At 42.5% G+C, this 25,360-nt stretch overlaps 5 protein-coding genes across 10 annotated transcripts; 2 read left to right on the plus strand and 3 right to left on the minus strand.

Annotated features, from left to right (window-relative positions):
* Position 1: 1 nt before the first annotated feature.
* On the minus strand, positions 2-2,055 carry LOC114875323 (pickpocket protein 19-like). The gene is made up of 8 exons (XM_029185475.2): positions 1,762-2,055; positions 1,480-1,680; positions 1,164-1,418; positions 955-1,075; positions 604-880; positions 389-542; positions 225-325; positions 2-150 (listed from the first exon to the last, which is right to left on the minus strand). Exons 1-8 carry the CDS (start codon positions 2,007-2,009, stop codon positions 2-4), a joined length of 1,506 nt encoding a protein of 501 aa, XP_029041308.1. The 5' UTR covers positions 2,010-2,055.
* Positions 2,056-2,062: 7 nt separating this feature from the next.
* On the plus strand, positions 2,063-4,860 carry LOC114875317. 2 transcript variants are annotated; one of them, XM_029185467.2, is made up of 6 exons: positions 2,063-2,540; positions 2,658-2,893; positions 3,282-3,591; positions 3,657-4,010; positions 4,078-4,410; positions 4,482-4,860. In XM_029185467.2, the coding sequence occupies exons 1-6, from the start codon at positions 2,472-2,474 to the stop codon at positions 4,821-4,823; spliced, it is 1,644 nt and encodes a 547-aa protein (XP_029041300.2). In that variant the 5' UTR covers positions 2,063-2,471; the 3' UTR covers positions 4,824-4,860. The 2 variants fall into 2 exon arrangements, with proteins under 2 accessions (XP_029041300.2, XP_029041301.2); XM_029185468.2 differs by having other exon boundaries at positions 4,087-4,410.
* An 80-nt stretch (positions 4,861-4,940) lies between these two features.
* Positions 4,941-15,289, minus strand: LOC114875316 (myogenesis-regulating glycosidase). 5 transcript variants are annotated; one of them, XM_029185459.2, is made up of 11 exons: positions 14,408-15,289; positions 11,975-12,255; positions 11,569-11,802; positions 11,254-11,502; positions 11,029-11,120; positions 9,327-9,505; positions 8,230-8,366; positions 7,419-7,637; positions 7,237-7,347; positions 6,181-7,176; positions 4,941-6,107 (listed from the first exon to the last, which is right to left on the minus strand). In XM_029185459.2, the coding sequence occupies exons 1-11, from the start codon at positions 14,450-14,452 to the stop codon at positions 5,201-5,203; spliced, it is 3,450 nt and encodes a 1,149-aa protein (XP_029041292.1). In that variant the 5' UTR covers positions 14,453-15,289; the 3' UTR covers positions 4,941-5,200. The 5 variants fall into 5 exon arrangements, with proteins under 5 accessions (XP_029041292.1, XP_029041293.1, XP_029041294.1 ...); XM_029185460.2 differs by lacking the exons at positions 11,569-11,802; positions 11,975-12,255; positions 14,408-15,289 and having other exon boundaries at positions 11,033-11,120; positions 11,254-11,343; XM_029185461.2 differs by lacking the exons at positions 11,254-11,502; positions 11,569-11,802; positions 11,975-12,255; positions 14,408-15,289 and having other exon boundaries at positions 11,033-11,154.
* On the plus strand, positions 9,512-10,958 carry LOC114875318 (nucleoside diphosphate kinase homolog 5-like). The gene is made up of 5 exons (XM_029185470.2): positions 9,512-9,950; positions 10,024-10,419; positions 10,486-10,624; positions 10,693-10,781; positions 10,837-10,958. Exons 1-5 carry the CDS (start codon positions 9,702-9,704, stop codon positions 10,945-10,947), a joined length of 984 nt encoding a protein of 327 aa, XP_029041303.1. The 5' UTR covers positions 9,512-9,701; the 3' UTR covers positions 10,948-10,958.
* Positions 15,290-15,392: 103 nt separating the features above from the next.
* Positions 15,393-25,084, minus strand: LOC123987623 (sorting nexin-27). The gene is made up of 7 exons (XM_029185465.2): positions 24,684-25,084; positions 20,193-20,330; positions 19,894-20,118; positions 19,492-19,802; positions 19,166-19,404; positions 18,804-19,085; positions 15,393-18,529 (listed from the first exon to the last, which is right to left on the minus strand). The coding sequence occupies exons 1-7, from the start codon at positions 25,010-25,012 to the stop codon at positions 18,461-18,463; spliced, it is 1,593 nt and encodes a 530-aa protein (XP_029041298.1). The 5' UTR covers positions 25,013-25,084; the 3' UTR covers positions 15,393-18,460.
* Between the last annotated feature and the right edge of the window lie 276 nt (positions 25,085-25,360).

Genomic DNA, 25,360 nt, shown 5'->3' on the forward strand with positions numbered 1-25,360 from the left:
ATTAGGATAAATTAATCGTTTTACTTCTTTTATGCTTCCTTCTCATCTGTTTTATATAAAAATAGATGTGAAATGTAGCGTAATAAAAGATTTCGACGAAAGATAATACGCTAGCTCCAAGATACAATCCTGCAGCTCCGCCCACGCCAGCTAGAATACATTTATTCCTTTCATTCTAATAAGGTATACATATATTGTTTCTTATTATATTCATAAATACGTACTTAAAAAATCAGAGAATCCATAGAACATCAGTCGATTGTAAATTACTTGAGGAAATTCGATGATCAAAGTTATAATTGATAAATTTGTCGGTGTGTCGGATCTAAAATGATCAAATAATTATTTTATTTATCCATTTCATAAGAATTCATTTTTGATACATTACAATTCGCTTATTTCAGTGCTTCTGATCAGATAAAAGCCGATATTGCATTTCGGAAGGCAGTCGCAAGAAAGAGGTGGATATTTATATAGGAAAAGGTGCCTCGTTATACCACCGATGCATCGAAGTTGGGTAGCATTGCAAGTATTCACACCTTCTACAAAAGAATTCTTTTATTTTTCTTTTATTATTCGTGTAACGATTGATTAATCGAATACCTTGGGGTCTAGCAAAGTGTGGACGACATTTACAACGATGCTGTATCACGTTCATCCTGCATTCGATCGTGCACCTGTTCATCGTGTATATTGGCCACGTTTTCAAGCCACCATCGCTATAGACTTTGCACTTTCTTTGATGGATATGAAGTTCTTTGACGTTTGGCATCGCCCTGATCCCGGATATCGACAGGGTCGCCCGTTGCAACACTTTTGATCGTATCCATTTCATTGGAGTGTTATACGTTATTATTTCTAAAGGATCACACGCACCGAACTGGTACAAGAAATTTGTGGAGGATAAAATGAGAGTATAAGTTATCTTTCAACGATGTAGAAACGCGATCATACCAAGGCTGTATTTTCTACAGCAATAGATTCTTGAGCTCCATCATCCTTACCGTCGTAATGCGGTAGCTTATTTGGATCAATTGGCAGGGTAACAATGCTTTCGTTGTTGGTTTTCCAATACCTTGTAGAAGAAGTATAAAGAGAATTGCATCTGTGCTAATAACGAATCAAATGAATCTTTGTAGAACGAAGTTTAAGCAAATACCAACTCTAGGGTAGCGTAACCGCTGAAGACGCTTCTAGTGGCTAAACACAAGCCTCTTTCTGTTATCACCCAGTTCTCGTAACGATCATTTTCCTTGAGGATATTTGAAGGAAAATCCTTTCGTAAATCGTGAAGAATCTCCAACCATTTCTCCGAGGGAACTTTGTCGAACAGAGGTGTCTGCGACATGTTCTCGTAATTCACGTTGGCCAGAAAGGTGAAGAAGTTTATCGCTTCCGGAGTGTTCTCGATGCCGTATCTATACGAACAAGAGACACGTGGTAATCTCTAAAAATTCATTCAACTACATAAAATCTTACTTTTCAAATACTCCTGGAATCTTGCTTTCCTCTATATTCGGCACTGGACAAATAAACAGGGCCGGCTTTTGGGGCTTAAACTGTTCACGATTGTTATCCACCACGATTACTGTTGCATTATTTTGGTATCGTTCCCAGAAGATGATCGACAAGAAGATTAAAGACAACAGGGCAGCGAGGATGAAAAGCACAGCTAAAAATCTTGCAAGAAATGTTAGAGGATTATTTCGATCGTCAGAGTGTGTTAATGTTATCTTAAATATAAGATTGATTTGTATATACTTCTCGACTGGATGTCGATTCGGTGCCACCAAGTGATTCAAACCGTGTATAGAAGAGGTACTCGCGAATTCTACAAAGTACTTTCCGGTATCAGACTTTGCATTAATAGTTTGCATGCCAACGTGATTCGGAACGTCGGTTGGCACAGATTCCTTTTCCTTAAGGATCGCCTTTTCACGAGCTTGAAAGTCTGCCAATATCTCATTGCCGTAAAAGCGTTTTTCTTCCTTCACCGATATCTTTGACATATTGCTTCTTCCTCGAGCAATGCGTTATTAAAAAAGAGTTTTCCACTGTCGACTCGGAATTTTCGTCGATCATAATCGCGAGAAATCACTGCACGCGATTATTAATTATGAATAAACCGGCAAGTAGAATAGATCCGAACGGATAATTCGTAATAACACGAATTTATTTATTTATTTATTATAATGAATAAAATATTTCTTCCAGTGAGCTACGTTATAATTTTCTCGCATGTTATATGAAATTAATGTTTCCGAGCAAAGGGTTCGAAATTTCAATGCTTGCTGCGATATCGATTGACCAAAGCAAAAAAGAAATGAAAGAAACAGCACCAGTCAGATTTAAATCTTTTCGTCTTTTCCTTTTAGCGATTCTCTTCGATGGAAGCGAAACATCGAACAAGATAGCCGAACTTATTATGAACGAAGGTGAATTCGGCTTGACGGAGTTCCGGATTGTCCGGGATGAACAGTGGAAATTCCACGGAAGTATCTGAAGACACCGATGCAGGGGCACGGCACGAGTTAGAATTGGTTAATTTCCGATTAATTCTATTTTACATATTTATCGTACTATACACGGTGAAGAGAGGACATGGAAGAATAGGAAGGAACGGTAAAATGTAAGAAACGATACGAATACTTTTGCAGGAAACAAAAGGAAGATATGGGACATTGAAGTATCGTGGTTGTCGTCAAAGACATCCGGAAGAACGTCGATCCTACCACGATGTAGTGTCCAGCGAGTGTTGTTGCGATCACAGACGAAGGCTGGAGTTGCAGGAGCTTGAGAGGGAACCGAGAAGAAGAACGAAAAGTCAGGTGCGACGTTACGTACCCTGTAATTACCCGCACGAAGCTTGGAAACACTCGATAGAAAGGAGCAAGTAATAGAATACGCGTTTGATTATACTTACAATATTCTACAGGATGTTCGACAACAGGTGGGCAAAATTTTAAGGGATCAAAATAATTGCGGCTTTGTTTTCCAATAATTAATATTTAAAAATTCGAGTAAAAAGCGCCTGAAACCTGCAACCTGCTGACCTGACGTTCAGTCGTCGGTGCTTGGCGGGTTGCAGATTTCAGGCGTTTTTTACTCGAATCTTTAAACGTTAATTACTGGAAAACAAAGCCGCAAATGTTGTTTCGTTATTCTTGATTTTAGTCTTATTTCGATCCCTAGAATCACCCCTTAAAATTTTGCCCATCTGATGTCGAACACCCTGTATATCTGGTAGCAAACTCGAGCAGTAGATCTCTTCTGGATTTCAGTTACCCCAACAGTATGAACGATGCGTTAAACAATTACGAACACTATCTGACAAATTTTACGAATCGAACACCCAAGAAGTCGCAACACTTGTATACCTGCAATCCTCATCCGAAGAAAAGACAAATAAGCGTGCATCGACGTCCGCGTAGAAGCGAACACGATCAAATGATGTTGTCGATCATGAAAAACCCCATTGATTCCGACGCGGAAGCCAGACCCTGTTGGGAGTACGAGCATCCGGTGAAAAATATACACAGCAGGGACGTCGAGGAGATCGCTGAACCATCGAACGATCCGAAGAATTGTCAGGTAATTGTCGAGCGATCGAGGTGGCAATTTTCATACTCAATTCAGCTAATTCGTTCGTGAAACAGATGACGAGAATTTTAGGAAATCTACATGTAACGAAGCACGTTCTGGAAAATTGTACGCAGCAGAAGAAGGAACGAGCGTTGAAACCAGAAGCGTGGATGTCGAAGCAGGGCGTTGACAAGGCGAGTAAACTGGACGTGAACGGCAGGAAGCAATTGAGCGACGATGAGGATCGCGATTTCTGCCGAGGCAAATTGAGATTCGATCTACCGGAGTGCGAGAACGTCGAGGAGGATCGAGAGAATCAGACGAAAAAGAAGCCCAACGCTTTACCGAATAAACCTTTCGCGATGAAAGGGAATTTGAAGAACAGTAGCCTGCAGAACTTGCCAAGGAACAAGAACATCGACGACTTGGTACATTCTTATTCCTTCGTTTTCGATCGTACGTCCTGCTACGCGTATCCTCTAAATATTCTTCAAGTTTAAACAGAAAAATCTGACGATCGAGCGTCCGCAAGAGGAGGCCGCGCATAAAGAGACGGAGGATCGATGTGCGAACAAGCCGCGCAAACAACCGAACGTTCGACAGAGTTGCAGGCTCAGCGAGGAACTAGCTTGCGGTAACAGGAAAGAAGGCAGAGAAGGTGCACCGTACGACTTAATGGCAAAGGATGAAGAGGAAGAAGAAAATTCGATTAAGAAGAACATTTACGCCGGCGGAGACCTCGAACTTCACGCCACCAAAAGTCACATTCTTGGTTTAATCGACAGAGCAATCAGCAACGAATTTGGCAATTTGTCCGATCAGCAACAGGTTCTTTGATCTGTAAAAATGTACGAGTAGACAGGTATCTTAACGATTCTTTTTCTTCCTTCGTTTTTCAGAGCCTGGATTCGAATCGAGGATTAACCGGACAAGAAATCTGCATAGAGATAATGCGTGTACTGCAAAGTAATTGTTGTCCGTCGTTGGCAGAGGATACTCTGGCTCATCGCGAATCGTCGGCCGATTGCATAAAACTGTTAAAGATGCTTCGTTGGGATCACATGACTCACATACAGGAGGAATTCCGAAAGCTGTGCAGTCTGCAAAAATTTTTGGATACCTATTCGCCGAGACAAACGTTGCCTGTGTTTCAATCGTATCCGGTAGCGGTCGAACAGCAACGACCCGAGGAACGACAGCAACCCCAGCACGAAGAGAAACAGAACTCTGGAACGATTTAGTACCAGATACAGTTAGGTTTTCTATTTTCTCTATTGTTTGCTAATCTATTTTCCGTCGGTACGTATTTTTTGGATCGAATTATATAGGGCTGGGTCGTTAATAAAACGCATTCGGCATAGAATAAAATAAATATATATTTTTCTAATACAAACGAATAAATACTAACTCTCGGAGCGTTGGAATATTTGCAGTTTGATGGACGCGATATTGTTTTATTTAAAAAAACCTGTGTATCGCACATGGAAATATTTATTTCTCTACATCAGTGTCTCTATTATTAAAATCAAGTTATTTATTATAAAATAGGAATAGTAACTCCTATCAATTTACGTTTTCACGAATAAGTGTTTTGTATAAAATATTCTTAGGTCGACGATTAAAATCTCGTGTTATCCGGCATTTTCACGAAATAAGCGACCTTGTCCTCCGCTACTCTGTAATTGTGGATCCATCTAGATCCTTTCCTCAGACTCCCATCGATCCCGTCTCTCCATACACCAGCTGGTAGATAAACCTCTCTCTGTCTGCTCCCAGAATAGAGTACCGGCGCTACGATAAGCTCTTCGCCAACAGAGAATTCATCCACGACCACGTGGCAGGCTGGATCGGCCGGATCCAGCATCCAAAGTGGTCTGATTATCGGCAGACCGGTGTCCAGCGTTTCTTTCGCGTATTTCTTCAACAACGGTGTCACAGTTTTCTGCCTGAGGGTTGTCAGCCTTTTGGCTATCTCTAACACAGACTCGTCCGAATACTTGCTGGGTAGATGAGTGAAACGTATCACCGGTAAGAAGGTGGATAACTGCAACCATCTGACGTACAATTCCTTGTCCGGTAGGCTCACTTCAAAATCGTTGTCGGGATTGTTGTCCGACATGGGCAACGCTACGTCTCCGCCAACGGCACCTGGCATAATAAATGGATAGCCTATCATTCCGTAAGTCAACACGGTTGGAATAACGGTTTTGATAGCTTTCCAAGACGACGAGAACGGGGGAAGAGACACGAAGACTGGGGCTCTCGGTCTGGAGATCGCCCCTGAGACACCGATCACTGGCACAGACCCCAGAATCGCTTTTGTGAATATCGTCTTGTAATGATCAGGATTAGTCAACGGTTGTTCGCACTTGTAATAGTGAGGCATGTCTTGCGCGGTACCCAGATCAAGGTAGAACGAATCCACGTGGTACTTCATGATCAAGCTCTCCAATTTCGACTGAAACCAAGGCAAAGTTTTGTTGTTGGTGATGTCTAGAACGCCGACGCTGTTGCTCTGTTTGTATCTGGAAAGAAAATTACAATTTTCCTATGAAATCGTTCAGGAGGAAATAACGCTATCTAGAAGATCCCCTTTACCTGGTCAATGCAGGGATCCTGGGATCGCTTCCTCTCTCAGAAATCAACAGCCTGTTCGAAACCGCGTCCTTAAAGTTCACAGACTCCGTGGATATGAACGGCTGGATCGTGAACACGATTCTAAACCCTCGACGATGAATGATGTTGATCGTTTCCTCCATCGAGGGGAATCGTTCCTCGTCCAGCACGAAATCACCGGGACTCGGTTGCCACTCTTCGCTCAACAGAACGTGGCCTTGTCGCAAGAAGCCCAACGCTATCACATCCTCGGTATAATTATAAACAGCCCCCTCGTTGATGGGTGAAATTTGCCAGACCGGTTCGGAGAGTAACGAGTGAACGGCGTGAAGCTCGTCCGGCTTCAATCCGTCCCACAACGACTTCTCTGCCATGGAGGAGTGCAAGTTTTTCATGTTGTCCGTCGCACAAATAGTATAATTCAACTGTGGCAATTGCGTCAAGTGATTGATGTAGGCGAACGCGTCGTGTTTGGCCTGCAAACAAAAGTCGTTGCTTCTGTTGGCGTTGATGGACACGTAAAGAGGCGTTTCCGGGTCGACGAGTATCGTCGCCCCTTTCGAATTCAAGAAGTATCTCTTCAAAACGTTGCCAAAAGGATGCTTGGTGATGTCACCGGTGATAAAAGGGCTCAAATCGAGCCGGCCACGTTCCAGTGGATAAGGCATGTTCTGTATTTGACCCGCGCCGTACCAGTGTCCTCTCTTCGGTGACCAATCGAAGCAATCTTTCGGATTATGGTAAGAATTCAGGCTCTTCCAAGTGACGTGATAACAATTCATGTCCGAGTGTTGCGTATGAGCTAGGTACAAACGAGCTTGTTGAAGCCATTCCAGGCAAACCGAGTCCTGCATCTGGTGATGAGGTAAACAGGGAAAAACACCGGTGTCGGCTGGTATTCCTTCGCCTAATCGCGCTGCGATCACTTCCGCCCCGGTGTTGCTGTACACGTGCATCACCCTGACGTTTTTGTTGAATCTAAAATCAAAAGGCATTCCTCAAAATCCAACAATCTACGCGATCGCTCGATTCGTTTACCTGAACTTGTCGAAATAAGCTCGTTGAAGAACGTGTTGCGTGTAATAAATATGTGCAAAGCCCACGAGGAAAACGACGCAGAGAAAGAGTATTCCAACGAAAGCTCGAAGCCTGCAATTATACGTTGATTAACTTTCTCGTTCGATCAGTTTCTTAACGTCGATAGAGTGCTCCTCGTTTACCGATAGTCAGCGTTTTGCCTCTTTTTGCTGCTTCGCAAAGCTTGAGGTATGGACAGCTGGAGCTTCTCCTTCAGCAGGCTGCTGATGCTATTAACGCTGGTTATCGTGGAATTTGCGCTCTGGCCACCGGTCAGCTCCATCGGATCGTTCCCAAGCTTTTGATTGATCATCGGTGAAATGGCTCTGCTTTTTCTTCGAGGTGGAGCTTGCAACGGTACTCTGGAAACATTTCTATTCGTTAACAGGAAAAAATCGAACTTTCCTATGAAAAACATCGACCGATTTCTCTGTACCTCTGCAGCGATACGGCACTGCCAACGTCGTATCTTGGAATCATTCTGTTGCTTTACACTTCGCAAACGTAATTGAACTGTGTCTCGTTGTATAAACAAATCACATGTCGTTGCATAAACGAACACTACGACGCGTGGAGCGCGTGAATGTGGAGGAGTGGCGATCGACGAGCGAGGTGTCAGTTAAAATCGAGCATGATTTCTTGTTTCCATTAGAAAAAAGACAGGATTCCAAGTGGCTAAATATCGACCGACTGACACGACGAATTGGGAAGAGTTTCGAACGAACTGGTAGAGCGATAACCCTGAAGCGATACAGAGAAGGTCGAATTCGAAGATGAACCACGAGAGAGCGAACGCAACTCTGTCCGAAGATCAGTAGTACTGGTTTCGACTGGTTAGACAATAAACGTTCGCGCTCTGACGTTAACGTGTTTACGCCTCGTGTAATTTCCCTTTTTTTTCGGAGGAAGATCAAGATAAAGAGTTATTTATTCGTACGATTTACTGGTACTCACTTGGCCAACTCTTCGTCGTTCGCTTCTTCCTCGGTTTCGGAGCCGAGCGGACTTCCATTGGGCGTCGAACCGCTGTTGCTGAACGTTACGCTGCTGCTGTCGTCGCTGTCCGATCTCCTGAACTTTGACACGGTTTCCTGCGAAAGTGTTCCATTGAAATTACGGAAAAGAAAGATCCCGAGTTACCGTACGTATTTAACGATCGTATGGAAATTATTCGACGGAAGGTTGCTGTGAAATTTCACGTTTCGAAGAGGAACGGATAACGAGACCTATCGCTCCGAGCGATGTTCCAGAACTACTCTTTCACGGAGGCGTAGAATGGAAGAACACGGTGAATGCACAGGTTGACGATGGCAAATATTACGTAATCAACGAGAAATCAGGCTTTTTCACGGACGAAATGCGCGAACGAAGCGGCAGTAACACTTTAACAACGATGCTCGGCTCCGTTGATGAAAGATTAGGATCTCTTCCAGAAATATTGAAATTGTAAACGTCGCTGAATATCATCTGATAGTATTTCTACTACTAATAACAAGTGCAAACGATAAGGAATTTAATATTCGAATGAATATTACAGAGGGACGAACCTCTTCTTCATCGACGTGGAACCTTTTTTCCAGCGAATAAATGGAAATGTATCTATGATCGTTCGCATCCTTCTGGATCATAGACAACAACGGTCTCGTTTCGTCCGTGGTTTTCGTGGAACGAACTACTTGCATATCGAAACTCTTATCAATATCACCAGCAGCACCGGATGGAATCGAATCCCCGCGAGTATAATCAATTTCAAGCCAGGATGCAGTAAAGTGCAACGGATTCGACTCTGCTTTTAGTTTCTAGTTTCTTCGCGTTCAATAAATACGTGTTAATAATTGCGACGAATAGACGTAAATGTTGCTCTCAATTTCCTTGTTAGACGCGTACTGTCAACGATTATCCGTGATCACGGATAGAATTCGCGAGGGGAGCGAATGTTTACGTGAAAGTTCGCAATTATTGGGGAAACCAGCGTCTCTCGTCGTTCCTTCTTCGAAGAATCTCTTATCTGTCTTGTATAAAATAGAAATTACATCGTTTTTCGAACTTACCTTTGGTCTGTCGATTCGAAGTGCTTCCATTTCGTCGAGATTCGTAGGCATCGAGATACTCGTTCTTCGTAACTGCGATCCACAGAGGCTCGTTTCCTTCGTTCCGTTCTTGATTTCCTTAATTTTCTTTGTCTCCGGAACAGGTACGCTTCCATTACGTTCCGCCACGTTCGAGGGGTCTGAAAACAAGTGCTTTCATTCATCTCTTTCCCGTTGCAAAGTGGCATTATCGAAAATTTACGGTACATCGTCAGCTGTTTCAACGTCACGTCAAATTTATTTCTCTAACCCTCGTACGACGCTCGAAGTTACGATACATTTATCGCAAGAAATGAATGAAATCTAAGGAAAACAACGTTGTTGCACGGCAGAGAAATGTGTGATTGTCTTACGCATAAAGGGGACGGGGACAAAGATGTCCTGGAAACGGTGACGCTCTTCAGGAAATGTCCGAAACCGTATCATCCCGGTAAAGATATAACCAGGCCGTCGAGTTGCGACTTGATTTCAGATAAAAACGATTGGATTCCAATTGATTCGTCGCAATCCGATCTCGGATACACGATCTGCGATCAGATCAAGAGGCTATCGAGCTCGAGCAGCTACACCAGTTCCTCGAAAACGGTGCCAGTTCTCATTAAATTCAAACATCTTTCAATAATTTAATCGCAAATTAAATAACATCGTTTAATGTTAGTACAAGTTCGTCAGCCCTCGAGAATGCGAGTGTTTTCGAGGAGAAGGCGAAGAGGAACCGTGCCGTGCTCCGGTGATCGCTTTCGAGCCGTGCGTCGAAGAGGAGGAAGTCGAGGAAGAACCGGACGTGGAGTGCACCCTGATGATCGTAAAACCGGAAGCGACGGTATACAGACAGCAAATCGAACGTCGTATATTCGAGGAAGGCTTCGAGATTCATCAAACGAGATGGCTGCAACTGACCCCGGAACAGGTGTCTGAATTTTATTCAGACAAGTACGGGCAGTTGAACTTTGCGCACCTGGTCGCCTACATGGCTTCCGGTCCCATAATCGTACACGTTCTGGCGAAACGTCGAGCCGTGGAAGAATGGAGACTGCTGATGGGGCCGACAAAAGTGATTCTTCAAATTATTATGAATCTTCTGTTAAGATCTTTCTAGTACATCTGTCGAACTCTTCAGGTTACCGAAGCCCGTTTGTACTATCCTGATAGCATAAGGGCTAAATACGGCAGGAGAGGCGCAGATTTTCAGAACGCTGTCCACGGGAGCAACTCTCGAGAGGAGGCTGAACGAGAAATTCACTTCTTCTTTCCCGAATGTACAAATCATGTATCATATCATCTCCTGTTTTATCTTTCGCTACATCGTTCAATCCTTTGATTACAGTTATACTCGAGCCACTGCTAAGAAAGGAAGGAGCAGTCGATTATTTGTGGGAAACGCTCAACCCAGTCCTCGTGGAAGCTCTAGCCATGGTAAATGATTGATAAAGAAAATATTCAACGTTAATAACGAGATCTTCTAACGCAGTGTTGCAAAGTGAAGCCAGCAGACCCTGTTTTATGGCTCGCTAATTGGCTGATATCGAACAATCCTAACAAGCCAAAATTGTCACAGGACCTCACGATCATTCCGACGTAAGGGCCAAGATTCTAAAGTTTGTTAATTTTCGTGTCAATACGCAAATTTTCCGTCATCGATAAAACAAAATAATCGTCTTACCTACTGTGATCGTTTCTTCGCGATATTTGCATCGAGGGCATAGCGGTCTTCTGCTTAATCTCCTTTGGGCGCAGCTGAGAACGGGGCTGTATCTTTGGGGAAGAAGACGTGTCGCGTTAAAATATAAGAGTGATTTACACTCTTCTCGTTATTCGCATCCTCCTATCAAAATCTCGAAATGAAACTGCCCTCGAAATCTTAGACGATTTAGAAGCGTTCTTGTACCTTGACGTCACCAAGTTTTGCACGACGTTCACCAATTCCTTCTCCTCGAAGGATCCTCCACGGTTAAGAGTATCCGGGTCTTCGGTTATCCTGTACCTTTTCTTCTCGATATCTTCCTCGTCGTCGATCCTCGTCTTACCGTTTTCAAAGTAATTCGCGCTTGGTATTTGGATCGTTTTCGTCGGGTACAAATGATTCTTTTCCCTCGCGTGATCTGTTTCGTCGTACGTTGATGCCCAAGTGGAACTCCTGTAAGAAAATATTAAAATATACAAAGAAATTTTTTTACAGAAGAAATCAAAGCGTTCATTCTACCTTGGCCGATCTTCGTTCTCGAAACGCACTCTAGCTGTGCCAGCAGTGTGCTCGTGATCGAAATTATTACGCGCGACTTCCGGTGTCGCGGCGATTAATCCATTGCCATCCGGAATAGTCTGCTCGTTCCGGAGGGCACAGTTTCTTCTCGAATTCTTCTCTTCCCTTCGATTTGCCTTTCTTCTCAACTTTTCTTCTACTTCCGGTGAACTGGATCGTATCTCGATCGCTGACCTTCGAATCATTCGCGTAAACAGATTAATTATTCTATCAAGAGACTTGTATTCTTAATCTTTCTTTGTTCTAATCTCCTCCTCTCAAGTATTTCTCTCGAAAATTTCGATGAGCAACAAAAGAAGGAAAGTCTCCGTTGATCCATACCGTATAATCGAACAAATGAATTTACCTGTTGGCACTTTGCCAAGGATCCAGCCAGGTAGCCTCGGAGGAGCTCGATTTAACGGTTCCAACGATGGACGATGAATCCAACGCGTTGCTGTAGGTCGGTTTGTACCAAGGCGACGGTATCCTGACGATTCTACCTGGATACAGAGTTTCCTTTACCGTGTTTCCGTTCGATTGCGATGGTAAGATCGACAAAGAAACGCCTCGTCTCTCGGCCAAGCCGATCGGATCGACACTGGCTACTCTGACGTCCCAGGGATCGACGATGGAGAGCAATACTTTCTGTGCGAACAGAATAAAGATGGATAGAGTGTAAGAGGGGACACGGTCAGAGGAGTACGTCGCGGCAGTTGACTAGTTAAAGTTCATTAAAGTTACGCATCGTACGGTCAGTCGGGCTAAAGTGGAACAGGGCAGACGATCTTGAGTCGGCTCCTTTTCCAATCCTTTTCCGGATACTTCCAGCCCTAAAGTACTTGCATCGTTGATCGGATACTTTTACTGTGGCATATTTTCCTCTATAACGTTTGGTAGTGAAACGATCTCGAACCTGATTCGATTGAAATCTGAGCTTATCCGAATTTTCAGGGATTAACTGATGAATCATATCGGGCTCTCGAAGTGGCTCGTTAAAAAGGAATCACATTATAGTATTTACAGATGATCGATCATTCGAAGTAGCATCGAGCAGACAGTTTGACGTGTGCAAAGCCATTCGAATTACGTAATGAAAGCTGATAATGTATCACGTGCACGATCGTATTCTTCTCGTTTTCTTTTTTTAATACGAATCGATCGATTTCGTTCTCCCGACGATACGATCTTCGCGAATCCTAAGATCTCATCGCGCGAAGTGATTTCCACGAGGAAGAGGGACATAATCGTATTTGAATGTTTGAACAAATAATCGAGCAAATACCGAAGCCGTGCGTAAAAAGATTAACGCGTTGCATTTATTTACTGCATCGCTGTATTTGCAAATTGTACACTCGATAGAAGTAGTTATTATCGAAGGGGCCGTATCTTGTTTACGCTCGGCGGAGCAACGAACAGAACTTCAAACAAGTGGAACAATAAAGCGATTAAAGAGACTCGTGCAACGAGACTATATGCTGGTTTAAATATCCCGATCAACAAACGAAATGTTTTCGTAGGTGACGGTTTGTTGGTACTGCTCGTTGATACAACGGTGATTATCTCCGAGCCCGTCCTAATCGAATCGTATTTTATGGAAATAAATTGAATTATCTTTACGTAGGAGCACGTGAGTCAGTTCGTATACGCTGGATCTCTTACAGACTTTACAAGAACGCGTTTGTTATCCTTCGAACGAGAATAGAAACTAACAATAAGTAGTCACTATTATTTGAACAATTGCTTTGTAGAGCGGGATTGTTGAAAAAACTCGCGGGCAAAAGAGCAACGTAACGCTGGGAATTCGAAATTCAAGTAAAAATGAAAATTATCCACGATGAGATCACTTCAGTCGTCGATTCGTTTGCATAAGAAGACACGAGTTTCCCGTGAAATTAGGTTGAATAATTGTGAAAAGATGACTTTTGATCCCGATGAAGCGAGCAGCTTTTAATCGTTTCTCACGGTGATTCGCGTTCGCTGTCTAATTGCTAAGATTTCGCTTTAATTTCGTACTCCGTCTGCTCCAAAGTCGATTACAATTTACGTAATAGAGTAATAATGTTTATCAAACGCCCGCTTGACTCTCAGTTTTTACGACACGCGATGTTTGCCGTCCACCGATTTGGCAAACGGAAAGAAATTATTAATATAAACCCGAAGAATTTTGTCAAAAACGTCTTCGTCTCGCCGAAGTCTTCACGTTTCTCCTTTTCTTCCTGCAAACTTCTCGGTTACAAGGAAACGGGATAACTGGAAAAATTAAGCAAATCCTTTGACGTCAGAATATTTTAGATGATTAATGATAGAGAAAATTTAAATACCATTACTATTTCTATGAATTCCATCGAACGATAGGTATTCGATTGATCCTGAAAATCCTAGGGCGAATAAAAATTAGAAATCTAGAAATACAATTCTGCTTATTTAGCAAGTGCTATTTTTAAGCGAATTGGAAAAATTTAAACGTAACTATGAAACGGTGTAAATCAACGCGTCAGTTGTTGAACGGTGTGAAAATTACGTAACATTTTAGCCTGTCCTGACGAGTACTTTTCATTGTACTTTTGTTACACTTGTTATAAAAATTGAAAACTCGCGATGAAAATTTCTTAAAAAAAAAAAAAAAAGAATTCTCGAAAGAGGATCGAAAGAATTGCGAAAGTAAACGCACGTCTTTCTCGCGGCGTTTGAACCCTCTTATCGCCTCGAACGTTTCTCGCAGCTTTGCGAAAAAACCGATCAAAAATCGATAGAACTTCTCTAACGAATATAACGTTTCGAGAAAAGATTTACCCACCTTTTGACTGTCGGTCCTCTTCCGTTTCCTCTTGAATCTCTCCATAGCGGCCCGTGGATCGTTGGAGGCGTTGATTCCCAGCCGATTTCCAGGACCTCGATGAAATCCGTTCCGATCACACGGATCAGATTAACCGAGAGAGAACCTCCACCTTCGAAGACAGGTGGTTTTAGACTGATCTTCCGTTCCTTATATCGGCAACCACTTAGCGATATCTTCTGAGACCGCGTTCAATGTATCGGTAACGCGTTCGCACGCTCTCGCACGCGCACATACGTACATACACCCATACAATGACAGATTTGCACGCCAATTCACTCGTACAACGACAACGGAGACCGCATACTTGTATACGTACTTACAAGATATGTCCCTCTTTCCGGCCACGGAGGCGAACGATATCGATAAATCCCGCGAGTGACCAAATCGGAGCGCGTGAGCAAGCGTATTTACCACGATGCCGATCGTCTACAAACGGTTCCTATCAGTACGGTTCACGATCTTGAGGAAGAAGGTTCGGGTTCGTCCAAGAAGAATCTTCGAACCTCCTACGATTCGCTTTCCATCTCGCCAGTTCTTCGAGTTCGAACGGGTCAGCAGGTTCGGGAGTACTCGAGATCGCTTCGAACATGTTTCGTAAATCGGAGAACAAAAAATAGGATCGATGGAAAGATGTTAGTTCGCGTAACTCGTCCGGCGAATACAGTTTCATTTGAATACATCGAAGCATATCGACGCGGATGGCTCGTTATGTGTACAATGCGCAAAATCACGGGACAAATTTATTACATAAGCGACATTGTGTACCAAACGCGACACGAAATCTTGTAAAATAACAGGGAAAAAATAATACATCGCGCATCGACTGATTTGATAGTCTATAGTCTATCGAGTCGCGTGCATCGGTGCAGAAAGAAAAAAATCGAAAAAAAGAAAAATGTTCTATTTTATCAGGCTTCGGATAGAAACAAACCGTTCTGCTATGTCCTCTGCATCTTTCTTTTATTTTCCCCGACTTTTTAATGATTCGAAAATGAAATCGAACAATACCATTCGCTAATCCGGTATACCAGTTTTACAGGAAAAATCGTCAACTGATATTACAAGATAAATTGGAGCATTTGTTATTTACGGGCTACGATTATACATAATAGTTTTAATTAACGTCTAAAGGGAGAGAGTTAACTTGTAATGATATGGTCTTACTGTAACAATAATTAAATTATACTATCTAAATTCGATCGACTTGTTAACGCGCCTAATTAATGAAGTAATTAATAATTAATCGTGCCTGTTCTCCTAAGCGGTGAAACAGTTTTCTTAGATTAAAATAAACGTAAACTCATCTTCTCTTTTCATAGAAAAAATACTATTGGACGACAATATAAATAAGTGTATTAACGCATCGTTAAGAGTTAATCTCGATCTTGAGCGCAATACAATTAGAAATCACAATATGATAGAATATAAATAAATACACGCGCGATAACAAATATCGATAAAATTTTCTTTTAGTATCGAACAAAAATTTTTCATTCTCTCGGAATGCACCCTTTGAAACACGTTATAAACTGGCGCATCAGAGCGACACAACTTGGACGTATTTTTTTTTCTCTCTTATTAACTCGCTCTAATTAGTATCTTCTACTTAACGTAACAACGATAATAACTTCGCCAAAAAATATTACAATGCACTCGTACCTGTTCCGACAGACACTTGGCGTCGCATCAGGACTAATTATGTAATTACTTCATCGATTAATAGAATAATACCATCACAAAAAGTCGTGAAAATCTTACAGCCGTCTCTGCCAATCGATGCGACCTTCGGCTAGAATCTACTTACTATAATTTAATACTTGCTCGGTATTTCACGTGTTTAATCGCATGCCAAACTGAAAATTCCAAAGCCAGCCAAGCGTTCGCCTGGATAATACACGCAGGCGGTATTAATTTTCTTCTGGTAACAAACGTATCGCTTAATTGATCGAAACCGATTCTGAAACGTATTGGCGAAGTTACGAATCGCGATGTTCTGCGTTCGAATAAAGTATGCAATTTCTTACAATGCAGGTCTACACACGAAAAAAAAAGAAAAAGAAAAGGTACCGAAGGTCCACCTTCATCGTTTGCCATCGTTCAGACTCAACGGGGTGCGAACAATTTCTTAATTTTTCTTCAACAATAATTTACAGATCGTTTTGCCCACGATAGAGAATCATTGATCAAACGAGAATTCATTGCATCCTATAGACGGAAAAATAATGAAAACTTCCGTGTCTTTTATAACATATTACGTATTTCTAATTTCGATTACGTATCGATTAGAATTTGGAAACTGATAGTTCCCGGCTTTACTTCTTCGTTTCTTTCGTTTCGAGAGTACCGTTGTATCATTTTTCGAATATAATCGAAGCTCTCATTATTTTTACAAATGTTCTACTAGTGTTACCGTTTTATCATCAACGTCATCGTTTTACACCTCTCCTTTGTCTTTTCGTTTACCATTCGGCCTCTGCTGCCCCCAAAAATCACGTTACGATTCATTCTGAATAAAGTTTAAAAACATTAACGATAGTTATACATCTATCTCTATAATTATTATCTGCCGAGGCTTCTCTTCCGTTTATTTTTCATGACCGAGCGAATCGTTCGGAACGAGCAACATCACAAAGACAATTGAGAAACTTAATTGAATTAGGAGGAAAGTAAACGCGAAGGGGATATAATAAATGCGGAAGAATCTCGTTCCAAAGAATTCGCTGTTCGACGAGCAGGCCAAGATACTTTTAAAAGTTGATCAGTGCTCCCACTGACATTAAAGACGTTAAAATTAATCATATATATATATATATATAATATAATATAATATAATATATATATTTCTGTTTTATTTTCTTATTATCAGCATTTTTCCCTTAATAGTGTCACTGAGTATTATTCTTATTCTCCGTTATGGCGTTCTAACTGGTGTTTTCTCATTTTAACATTTTTCATCTTAAGTCTTATAATTTGTAGGATTTTAACGCTCATCTCCTCGTTTCGTGTCCGTTAAATCCCATTATCCTAAGTGTTAATCCTTAAACGAGCGTTTACGAATGTTTACGAAGGTATTTCGTACCGATGCGGGATGATCAAAGTGTCTATTAAATTCAACAATTGGGGAGAGTAGCATCTCGACTAAGCACAGCTACGTTTCGCTTATTTCCTTTAAGTTGAATCGCGATTTCCGTCGCAACTCTCCCCGTAACACATTCACGATCGACGCGTTACCAGTCCGAGAATAATTAAATCTTCGCGTTTCTCTGTCTCTTTGTTAGAGTAAAAATCTATAATTTTGAAAAGAAAGTAAGATAGTTCCGTTGATGCCACGATTCTTCGAAATGAAAACGAACGGGGCTGGTAAACGACCCGAGGAAACGCGTGTACAGGGTGTCGATGCGAAGGAAAAATCAACGACTTAAACGATAATACTTCTTTCTTAAGTTTACTCACTCGTTCAGACTCAACGAATCGAAAATCTGCGATATCTATTAGGCTAAGTAAAGAGGAACGTTCGCTCTTCTGTAAGATCTTGTATGCATGCTAGACGCGACGAACGATAGGCCAAAAGATAGATTCATCTAGGCTGACGTTCAGCATGATGCAGCAACAATATCGTAATTCCTATAACGATGTAGTTACGCGCGTGTCTTTTCAATTAAAGCGTTGTATTATCGATCAAAGATACGATGATACTCGCATTCAATATTGATATTTACCATCGGATCATCTCGCGTATCTTTAAAAGACCAAAAAGTGTGTTAACTTTACAACGAGACATACAGTTCATTCGCGTTAGTGTGCAACGCACACAGACACGTCTATTAATCAAGCCAAGAGTCTGATATGATTTAGAGCGGTGTCCTATTGATCCGTGTAATCGTGTTAAGAAAAACCAAAGGAGTAACGGTAATGAAAGAGTTTCGGTTACAAAAGATAAGTGAAAACTTTCGATGAAACGATATCCTTTCTATTATGCACCAAACACGTATTTTAACGTCGGACGTTACGTCATTCTCCTGGATCATCCCACTTCGCTTCCTCGGCTATTCGATCGAAACAATCCGACAGGAACGTGTACTGCGAATAGAACGTTAATCGTTCGAGTGTAAACAGCACGGCAAAATGTTTTAACTAAACTTCATCGATAATAGGAAAGAGAACATCAGAATTATGTAACGGATACTTAAAACTTGTCCTCTAAACCGAAACATATTATTAACATTGATATCTACACGACAAGCGTATTATACAGTAACGAGCGATAATAAATAAGCGACAGTTGAAACGAGTTTTAAATTCAAAAAGGGAATGTTAACATTACGATAACCAGACGATAAAATTAGATACTTACGTATGGTGTGAAGACTTTAAGCCAACGCGGCGGACGGTTGTCCTGTCGCGTGTACTGGAAGCAAAACGCCATTCCCTCTTCGTCTACCTCCCACCGTGCGATGGTGTCCCATTGAAATTCAACCACCTGAGATTCCAAAGTACCGTCTTCTTTTGCCGCGTGCAATTTGAAAGCCGCGGCTCCCACGGCCGCGACAACGTGTCCTTCCTTTCTCGAATCGCACGCGCAATGAGGGAACACGATGTCGCCGTAACCGCTCAATTCTTTCGCCAGTTTTAGGTACTGTAGACAGATGCAAAAATGGATAAGTAAATCGTTTCGCAAGCGGTATACAAGAGTAGGGAGCAAAGAATTCGTTATACCTCGTGTTTTCTTGAGGCATCTTGCAGAGCCTTCAGTTGGTAGAGTCGTTCACCGGCCGTGATGTGACCCCTGTTGACCTCGTCGACGGTCTGCCAGAAGATCCAGGTTAACGCTTGCTCGCCGAGCGGTCTATTTACATTGAAAAGCCACCTTCTTATTGCTAGACACGTTGCACTGGCGGTCGAGTAGTTCTGAATGTACAGAGTGTGAGGGTGCTCGTGAGGTTGCAACTTTCGTTCTGAAAAGGAAACAACGTTGGTACTTTAAAAAATGATGACAAGTCTAAAACGTAGGATTCTGAAGGGAGGGTCAAAGGATAGCGTACCGAAATTGTACTCGACGATCTCGAAGAGATAAAAGTATTTGGCCGTTTCCGCGTCTAGGCCGACTCTGCTGCAAACCGCATCGTACACATCCTTGACGGAAGCGGCTTTCGCGACGGTGACGGTGACCACCTCGCGATCCGGCAGCAGTACTTTCAAATCGACCGCCGGTCCTTGATCACCATCCTCGTCCAGCCTGTCGGTCAGGAATTCTTGCATCGCGTCGCTTTCCGCGATCACCCGTACAGCGCAAACCTTCTCCAAATACTGTTCCAGTCCTCGTCTTCTCGCGTCGAGTTGTTGCTCGCTCAATCTACGCAAAAGTAAAGATTTTTCCTCGTAAGCGCAAGTGTACTTAGTAATTTGGTAGTTGAACGCGTTATCGATCAATACGGATATCGTACTGGAATGGCCATTTTCCTGGAAGCTTGGGAAAGTTGAAACCAATAAACTCCTTCTTCAAAGCCATATGCAAGGCGGCGAATTCCCGATAACGTCGCGAACATAGGTGTCTGCCTGCCATGTGGACGTTGAAGACAACGTAACGCTCGTGTTTCCTCTCGCGGACATGATAGTCCGGCACGCTGATAGGCAGGGATCGCTTCTCGCTGTAGTCCACCGACGCGTAACTAGGAGAAAGTGCATCTCGTCGATATAAGCGCATTCAGATGCGATAGAAGGAGAAAATTACTGCTTTCCTTACCTGAGATCTTCGAACGGCTCCAGCCTTTCCGCTTCCTGCGGCGTCACGGAGATCACGGTCAGTGTTAAAACATCGCCTCCAGATTTGATCAGGTCGACCACTTGTTTATGAGTCGCTCCCTCCACGTTCACGTTGTTCCTGCAATAGAAATCAGGCTTTTGTTATCTGGAAAGAAACACGGATCCTCCTGTAGATTTTTCATTTACCCGCTGGTGATCGCTTTGAATCGCGAGTTGTTCAACTCGCGGCGATCGCGACTTTCCAACCACTCGCATTGAACCGCGGCCACGTAACAAGTTAACATCTCGAGACTACGGTGATAACCCGTCGAACTGCAAAGTTCGATCGCGACTGGATCGAAATAAAATATCGAAGGACTTCTCTTGTCCGGCTTAGGATCCTGCGGACTGGATTCGACTTTCACGAGATCGCGTGAAAGAAAAAGAAATAAGGAAAAAAAAGGAAAGACAGATGGAAAACAAGCGAACAGCCTTGTACGAGCTTTGAATTCCGAACGAGTAAGAAAGAGTGTTATTGGCCGAAGAGCGGAGGCACGGCTCCGCTTGAATTCGCGTTCCACACTCGCCAGTAGCAACTCAACACGCGTACTTTATACTTTTCCCTATCGCTCTTGCTATCCCCCTCGGCTCTATTTCATTATCTTTGATTTCACGACGAACCAGCTTGACCTAGATCAAACGAAACGTTTCTTAAAAAGATCTTTCCTCGCTGCATCGTCCTTTCTCCCCTCGAAACAATTGCATTCCTTCTTCTTTCCCTTAGAGACGAAACGTTGCCCGATATCGTCGTACACAATTTCCTTTCGAATCCAGGAAGAAAAGGAAACTTTCTCGCCTACCAATCTGGATATTTTTACCGCGATTCCCTATTTTTACTACGAACCCCTTCCGCAGGCTGGCCTCGTTGTCTATCGATGCAACGAGAAATCGTAGACCGTAATGAAATCAAGCGAAGGAAACAGCGGCGACTATTATTGATCGAAAGCAGAAATAGAATGACCGAAACGAAGTAGCTAATCATGGAAATTCCGTGAAAAACGTCGATGAACTGCGATTTTACCCACGCCGATACCGCGACAATTACGAAAGCAGGGAAATGCATCTACTCCGAGATGCACATTACGAAAACAAACTGAACGCTTCGATCGAGAGATGAAAATCAATTCAAAAACATATACGGACGTCACGATAAGATTACCGTTCGATTTTATTATTTTATCAACGGTTTACTTCTTTTGCAACGCAGTCTATTTAAGAAGCAATTCCGGTGCGTTTATCAACGATCAACCATGTAGATTTTCACGCGTTCAAATTTATGCGGAGGTAATCATTAAATTATCTACTTTCTAAGGAGAAAGTTAGATTTAAAAGCCAGCGGATTCGATCGTCGAATCTTTGAATTCTCTCGACCTGTTCGTCGTTGGTCAATTATTTACGACCGATTTTATCTAGAAGGAGTCTCGATTTTCCACACGTTTCCCTCGAAACGTTAGATCCTCCGTGGCTTAATCAGCAAAATCGAGAAGGTAATTGAAGAGAAAGCTGAACGAGCAGATCGCAATAAGCTCGTTGAATGAACCTTAACGTTTCATTCTTGAAAAAGACCGAAAATCGATTGATTCCAAAGGGAAAATAGCGCGACACTCTTACGCGTTTCTTTTTCAATATTTATCATCGAGTATTTTTCCAAAAATCCTTCGGGAATTCCGAACGATAGATAAGAAGACGAGCAGTAGTAGGGTAGAAAAGAGGTCGCGTACGTTTGTCTGAATGGACGAGAGTATTTACATTTATCGATAGTCTATCGGCGCATCGATCGATCGGGTGTCAGTGGCACTTAAACGAGAGGAGAATAATCAAGTTTCGCTATAAAATTTGTATCGCAACACCTTGATTATAAGAAACTCTCGATTACATCGTGTTCATTATGCTTTCCCCATGTTCCGCTCGAATCGGAAATTCTCGCTTGATTAAAACTGCACCTTCGATAAACGCCAGGTGGCACAGAGAAAGTATTCTCCGTGAATTAATCGCAGGGTTAATTGAAAATTTTCGAGAAAATCTTGCAGATCTCTCGGTCGTTTCGCGCCGCGTAAACGCGTTGTCGATAAAATACCAGTTTCGTTCTAATTTAATATGGTGCCCTTGGTGGCTGAAAAATCCATCGACTAGATCGCCGTGTAACCACTTGTGCTAGAAGCCGCACAAGGGACAAACCTTTTAGAAACGTCGATGCTTCACGGAGCTGGTGTATCGTAAATGAGAATAGATCTAAAGTCGTCTTTGTTTCAATTTCACCTAATTACGGTGGCTCGTTGCGACGAGTGTCGAACGTACGAACACGTATACATCGCTTAATTTCATTTATTCCGATGAAATTTTACGGAATATCAGCTCGATTAACGGATTCTAAGGGAAATTTCTTGCTTGAACTCATTTGAGGGTAACTTAACTAGGTTTACGGTATAAATTTCCTGGCAATTGAATTTCCCGATTATTCTAATTGTTGCCACAGTTACTCGTCGCTACGATAAGAAAAAATTCTAGCCAACGCAAGAGTAATTAACGCCTGATTAGTTGGATGCGATCGCGGTAAGTACGGTGACCTGTTGGCAAGATAACGAATCGAGTAATTCCTTCAATTCTTTCGATCGAATCTTGGAGCCCATCGATACTTCCCAAATACCGTTTACATAATTCGATACGCGTTTGCGATTTCCTAGATATTGGCACGCATTATTCCGAGCGGTTGGCAAAGAAACCGATGGAAAACCTTCTGTAAACGAATTGATGCCACGATAAGTAACAAAAGCTCCGGTCACGCGAGTCGGCATTTTCACGGCAATGATTAAGTCCTCTCGTCTCGTGAATCGTTTTCTCCCGTTTGTCTTTCGACACGAGTAACATTAGCAAACCGAACGAGCCTACGCTCGTACCGTTACGCTCGTCTTCTCTCTTTCGTACCGTTAATTACGGAACGGGTTAATTGGAAAAAGCGTTAGAACAAAAATCAGGAATACATATTCGAAGAAAAATGTGGGCGCGACGTTCCATGAACAGATGCTACGATATCGTCTTAATTACTTTTCAATCTAAATTACACATAACGCATAATTGTCGGTCATTTTCGCGATGTAATCGCCTGGCTTACGCCAGCTGTTGCGTCTCTAATTATCTCGTACTTCGGATAACTGTTACAAATCATACCTCTTTCAATTAGAAAAAAAGTATTATACAAATGTTAATTTCCTTTCTGTCTCTCTTACATTATATTCTCACGGGTCGGCCCTGAGATTTCGGAGGTTCGAGGCGAGCTCCGAAAAAGGGCCCCTTCATATATATGAAAATAAAAAAAATAGCTCAAATAAAATTTATAAAATTAACATTAAACCTTGTATAACTACATTACTCTTCTTGCATTCTTCGACGCAAAATCGTCTTATAGGGGCCCTAGACCTTGGGGGGCCCTAGGTGACCGCCTAGTCTGCCTAGGCCCAGGGCCGGCCCTGTATTCTCGTTTATCGATTATCGACGCAAACGATCACGGTGTGAATGGTTAGAAATTGCTCGATCGACGACGAACGAAAATCAGCTTGACAGCTCTGATTTAATATCCGTAAACATGAACGTCGCGACGTCTGATCAAGCGATATCGTGAAGGAAAGATCGACAAGATGCAACGATGTTTTTCAGTTACACAAACACGACGGGAAAAGAATTGTTCGCACCGGAAGTGCGGTGTTTGAAACTCGACGGAACGTCATCTAAACTGCGATCTACTTGCGAATAGCTTATAGTACTTTTCCGTGTTTTCGTAAAAGAAATTATGAATCAATCTTTGTCATGACGAAATTGTATGAATATACGATAGCGCATTCGACGATCGGTCGGAAGCAGGAAAGTGCGCTCTGATACGAATACTCGATAGTTTGATTTATCGCAAATCGAAATAGAGTTATAGGAATGGCGGAAAAAGGAAATAAATTCAAAGTGGTTACATGGAATGAAACGAAGAGATTGATAATGGTGTCAAAATTGCCGATGGGTTCCTCGAGGACGGACAGGTAGAAAGTAAACTGTGCCAAGAAACCGAACCGTTTCTTACACGTTAAACGGTATTATGCCTAACCGGCTGAATCGATTAAAACGAGTATCGCGCTATCGTAGTGATATCGATAAAGCTTAGAGAGAAAAGTTACGGTAACGTCTTGATGTCGAATGCACACCGATAACTTTGACCACGCTAGCGCGTTAGATTTCGCAAACAAGGTAGAATAGATCCGTTGTATGCATCGTTATTACTCAACCTTCACCGCGACGCGAGATTTTCTCTAATGGAGTAGGAGTCCGGTACCCGTTTGACAGGTAAACGCACATTGGTCGAACGGTAAAGGAACGCGGACCAAGGATCGAGTTTCGATTTAAAAAAAAAAAGAGAAGAATGAAAACAGAAAGAAAAATGAGTACTTACACTTCGAGTATACGATCGCCTTTTCTTACACCGGCTTTCTCTGCAGCACCTCGGGGTAATACCGCGCTGACATGCTGAAGCGGCGCGTACAGTTCCCCGTTGATGCTTCTCAGTTGTCCACCCTCGCTGACCTGGCCGCGTACATTGAACCCAAAACCAGTCTCGGTTTTGTAAATGGTGACGCATCTCGGACCCTGTCCGATCGGATTTGTCTGGTTCACCGGATGCTGAGGTACGCGTCCGTTGTTGATCATCGTCACGCTCGTGTTTCTCGTTACGTCTTCGTTGGCGGTTGGCAAACGCTGCACCTCCGACTCGCAGTCCGCCATCTTACTTTCTGACCACCCATTGATGTTCCTTTTGTACGGCAACTCGCCGTAAGACTGCGCTTGTGTAGCACCGTTGCCAGATGCAGGCTTCATAATGAATTCTTCGCTAACGTTCCATAGATTATGAAAAATTATATATGTATATACGTCGACAAACGCTAAATGTTGGACTTCCCCTTCAATACCAACTACGTCATATCAGTGACTACTCACTGCCTAGTATAAGAATGTAAAACACTTTGCACTTTGACGGTAACAGCAGATTGCTTCGATATATCACTGATACCAAATAAGGGCTTCATTATGAAGTCTTTAGTGGGTCACACGTTAATGAAAATAATTGTTTGA

This window comes from Osmia bicornis, chromosome 8, assembly GCF_907164935.1.
Source record: "Osmia bicornis bicornis chromosome 8, iOsmBic2.1, whole genome shotgun sequence".
NCBI lineage: Eukaryota > Metazoa > Arthropoda > Insecta > Hymenoptera > Megachilidae > Osmia > Osmia bicornis.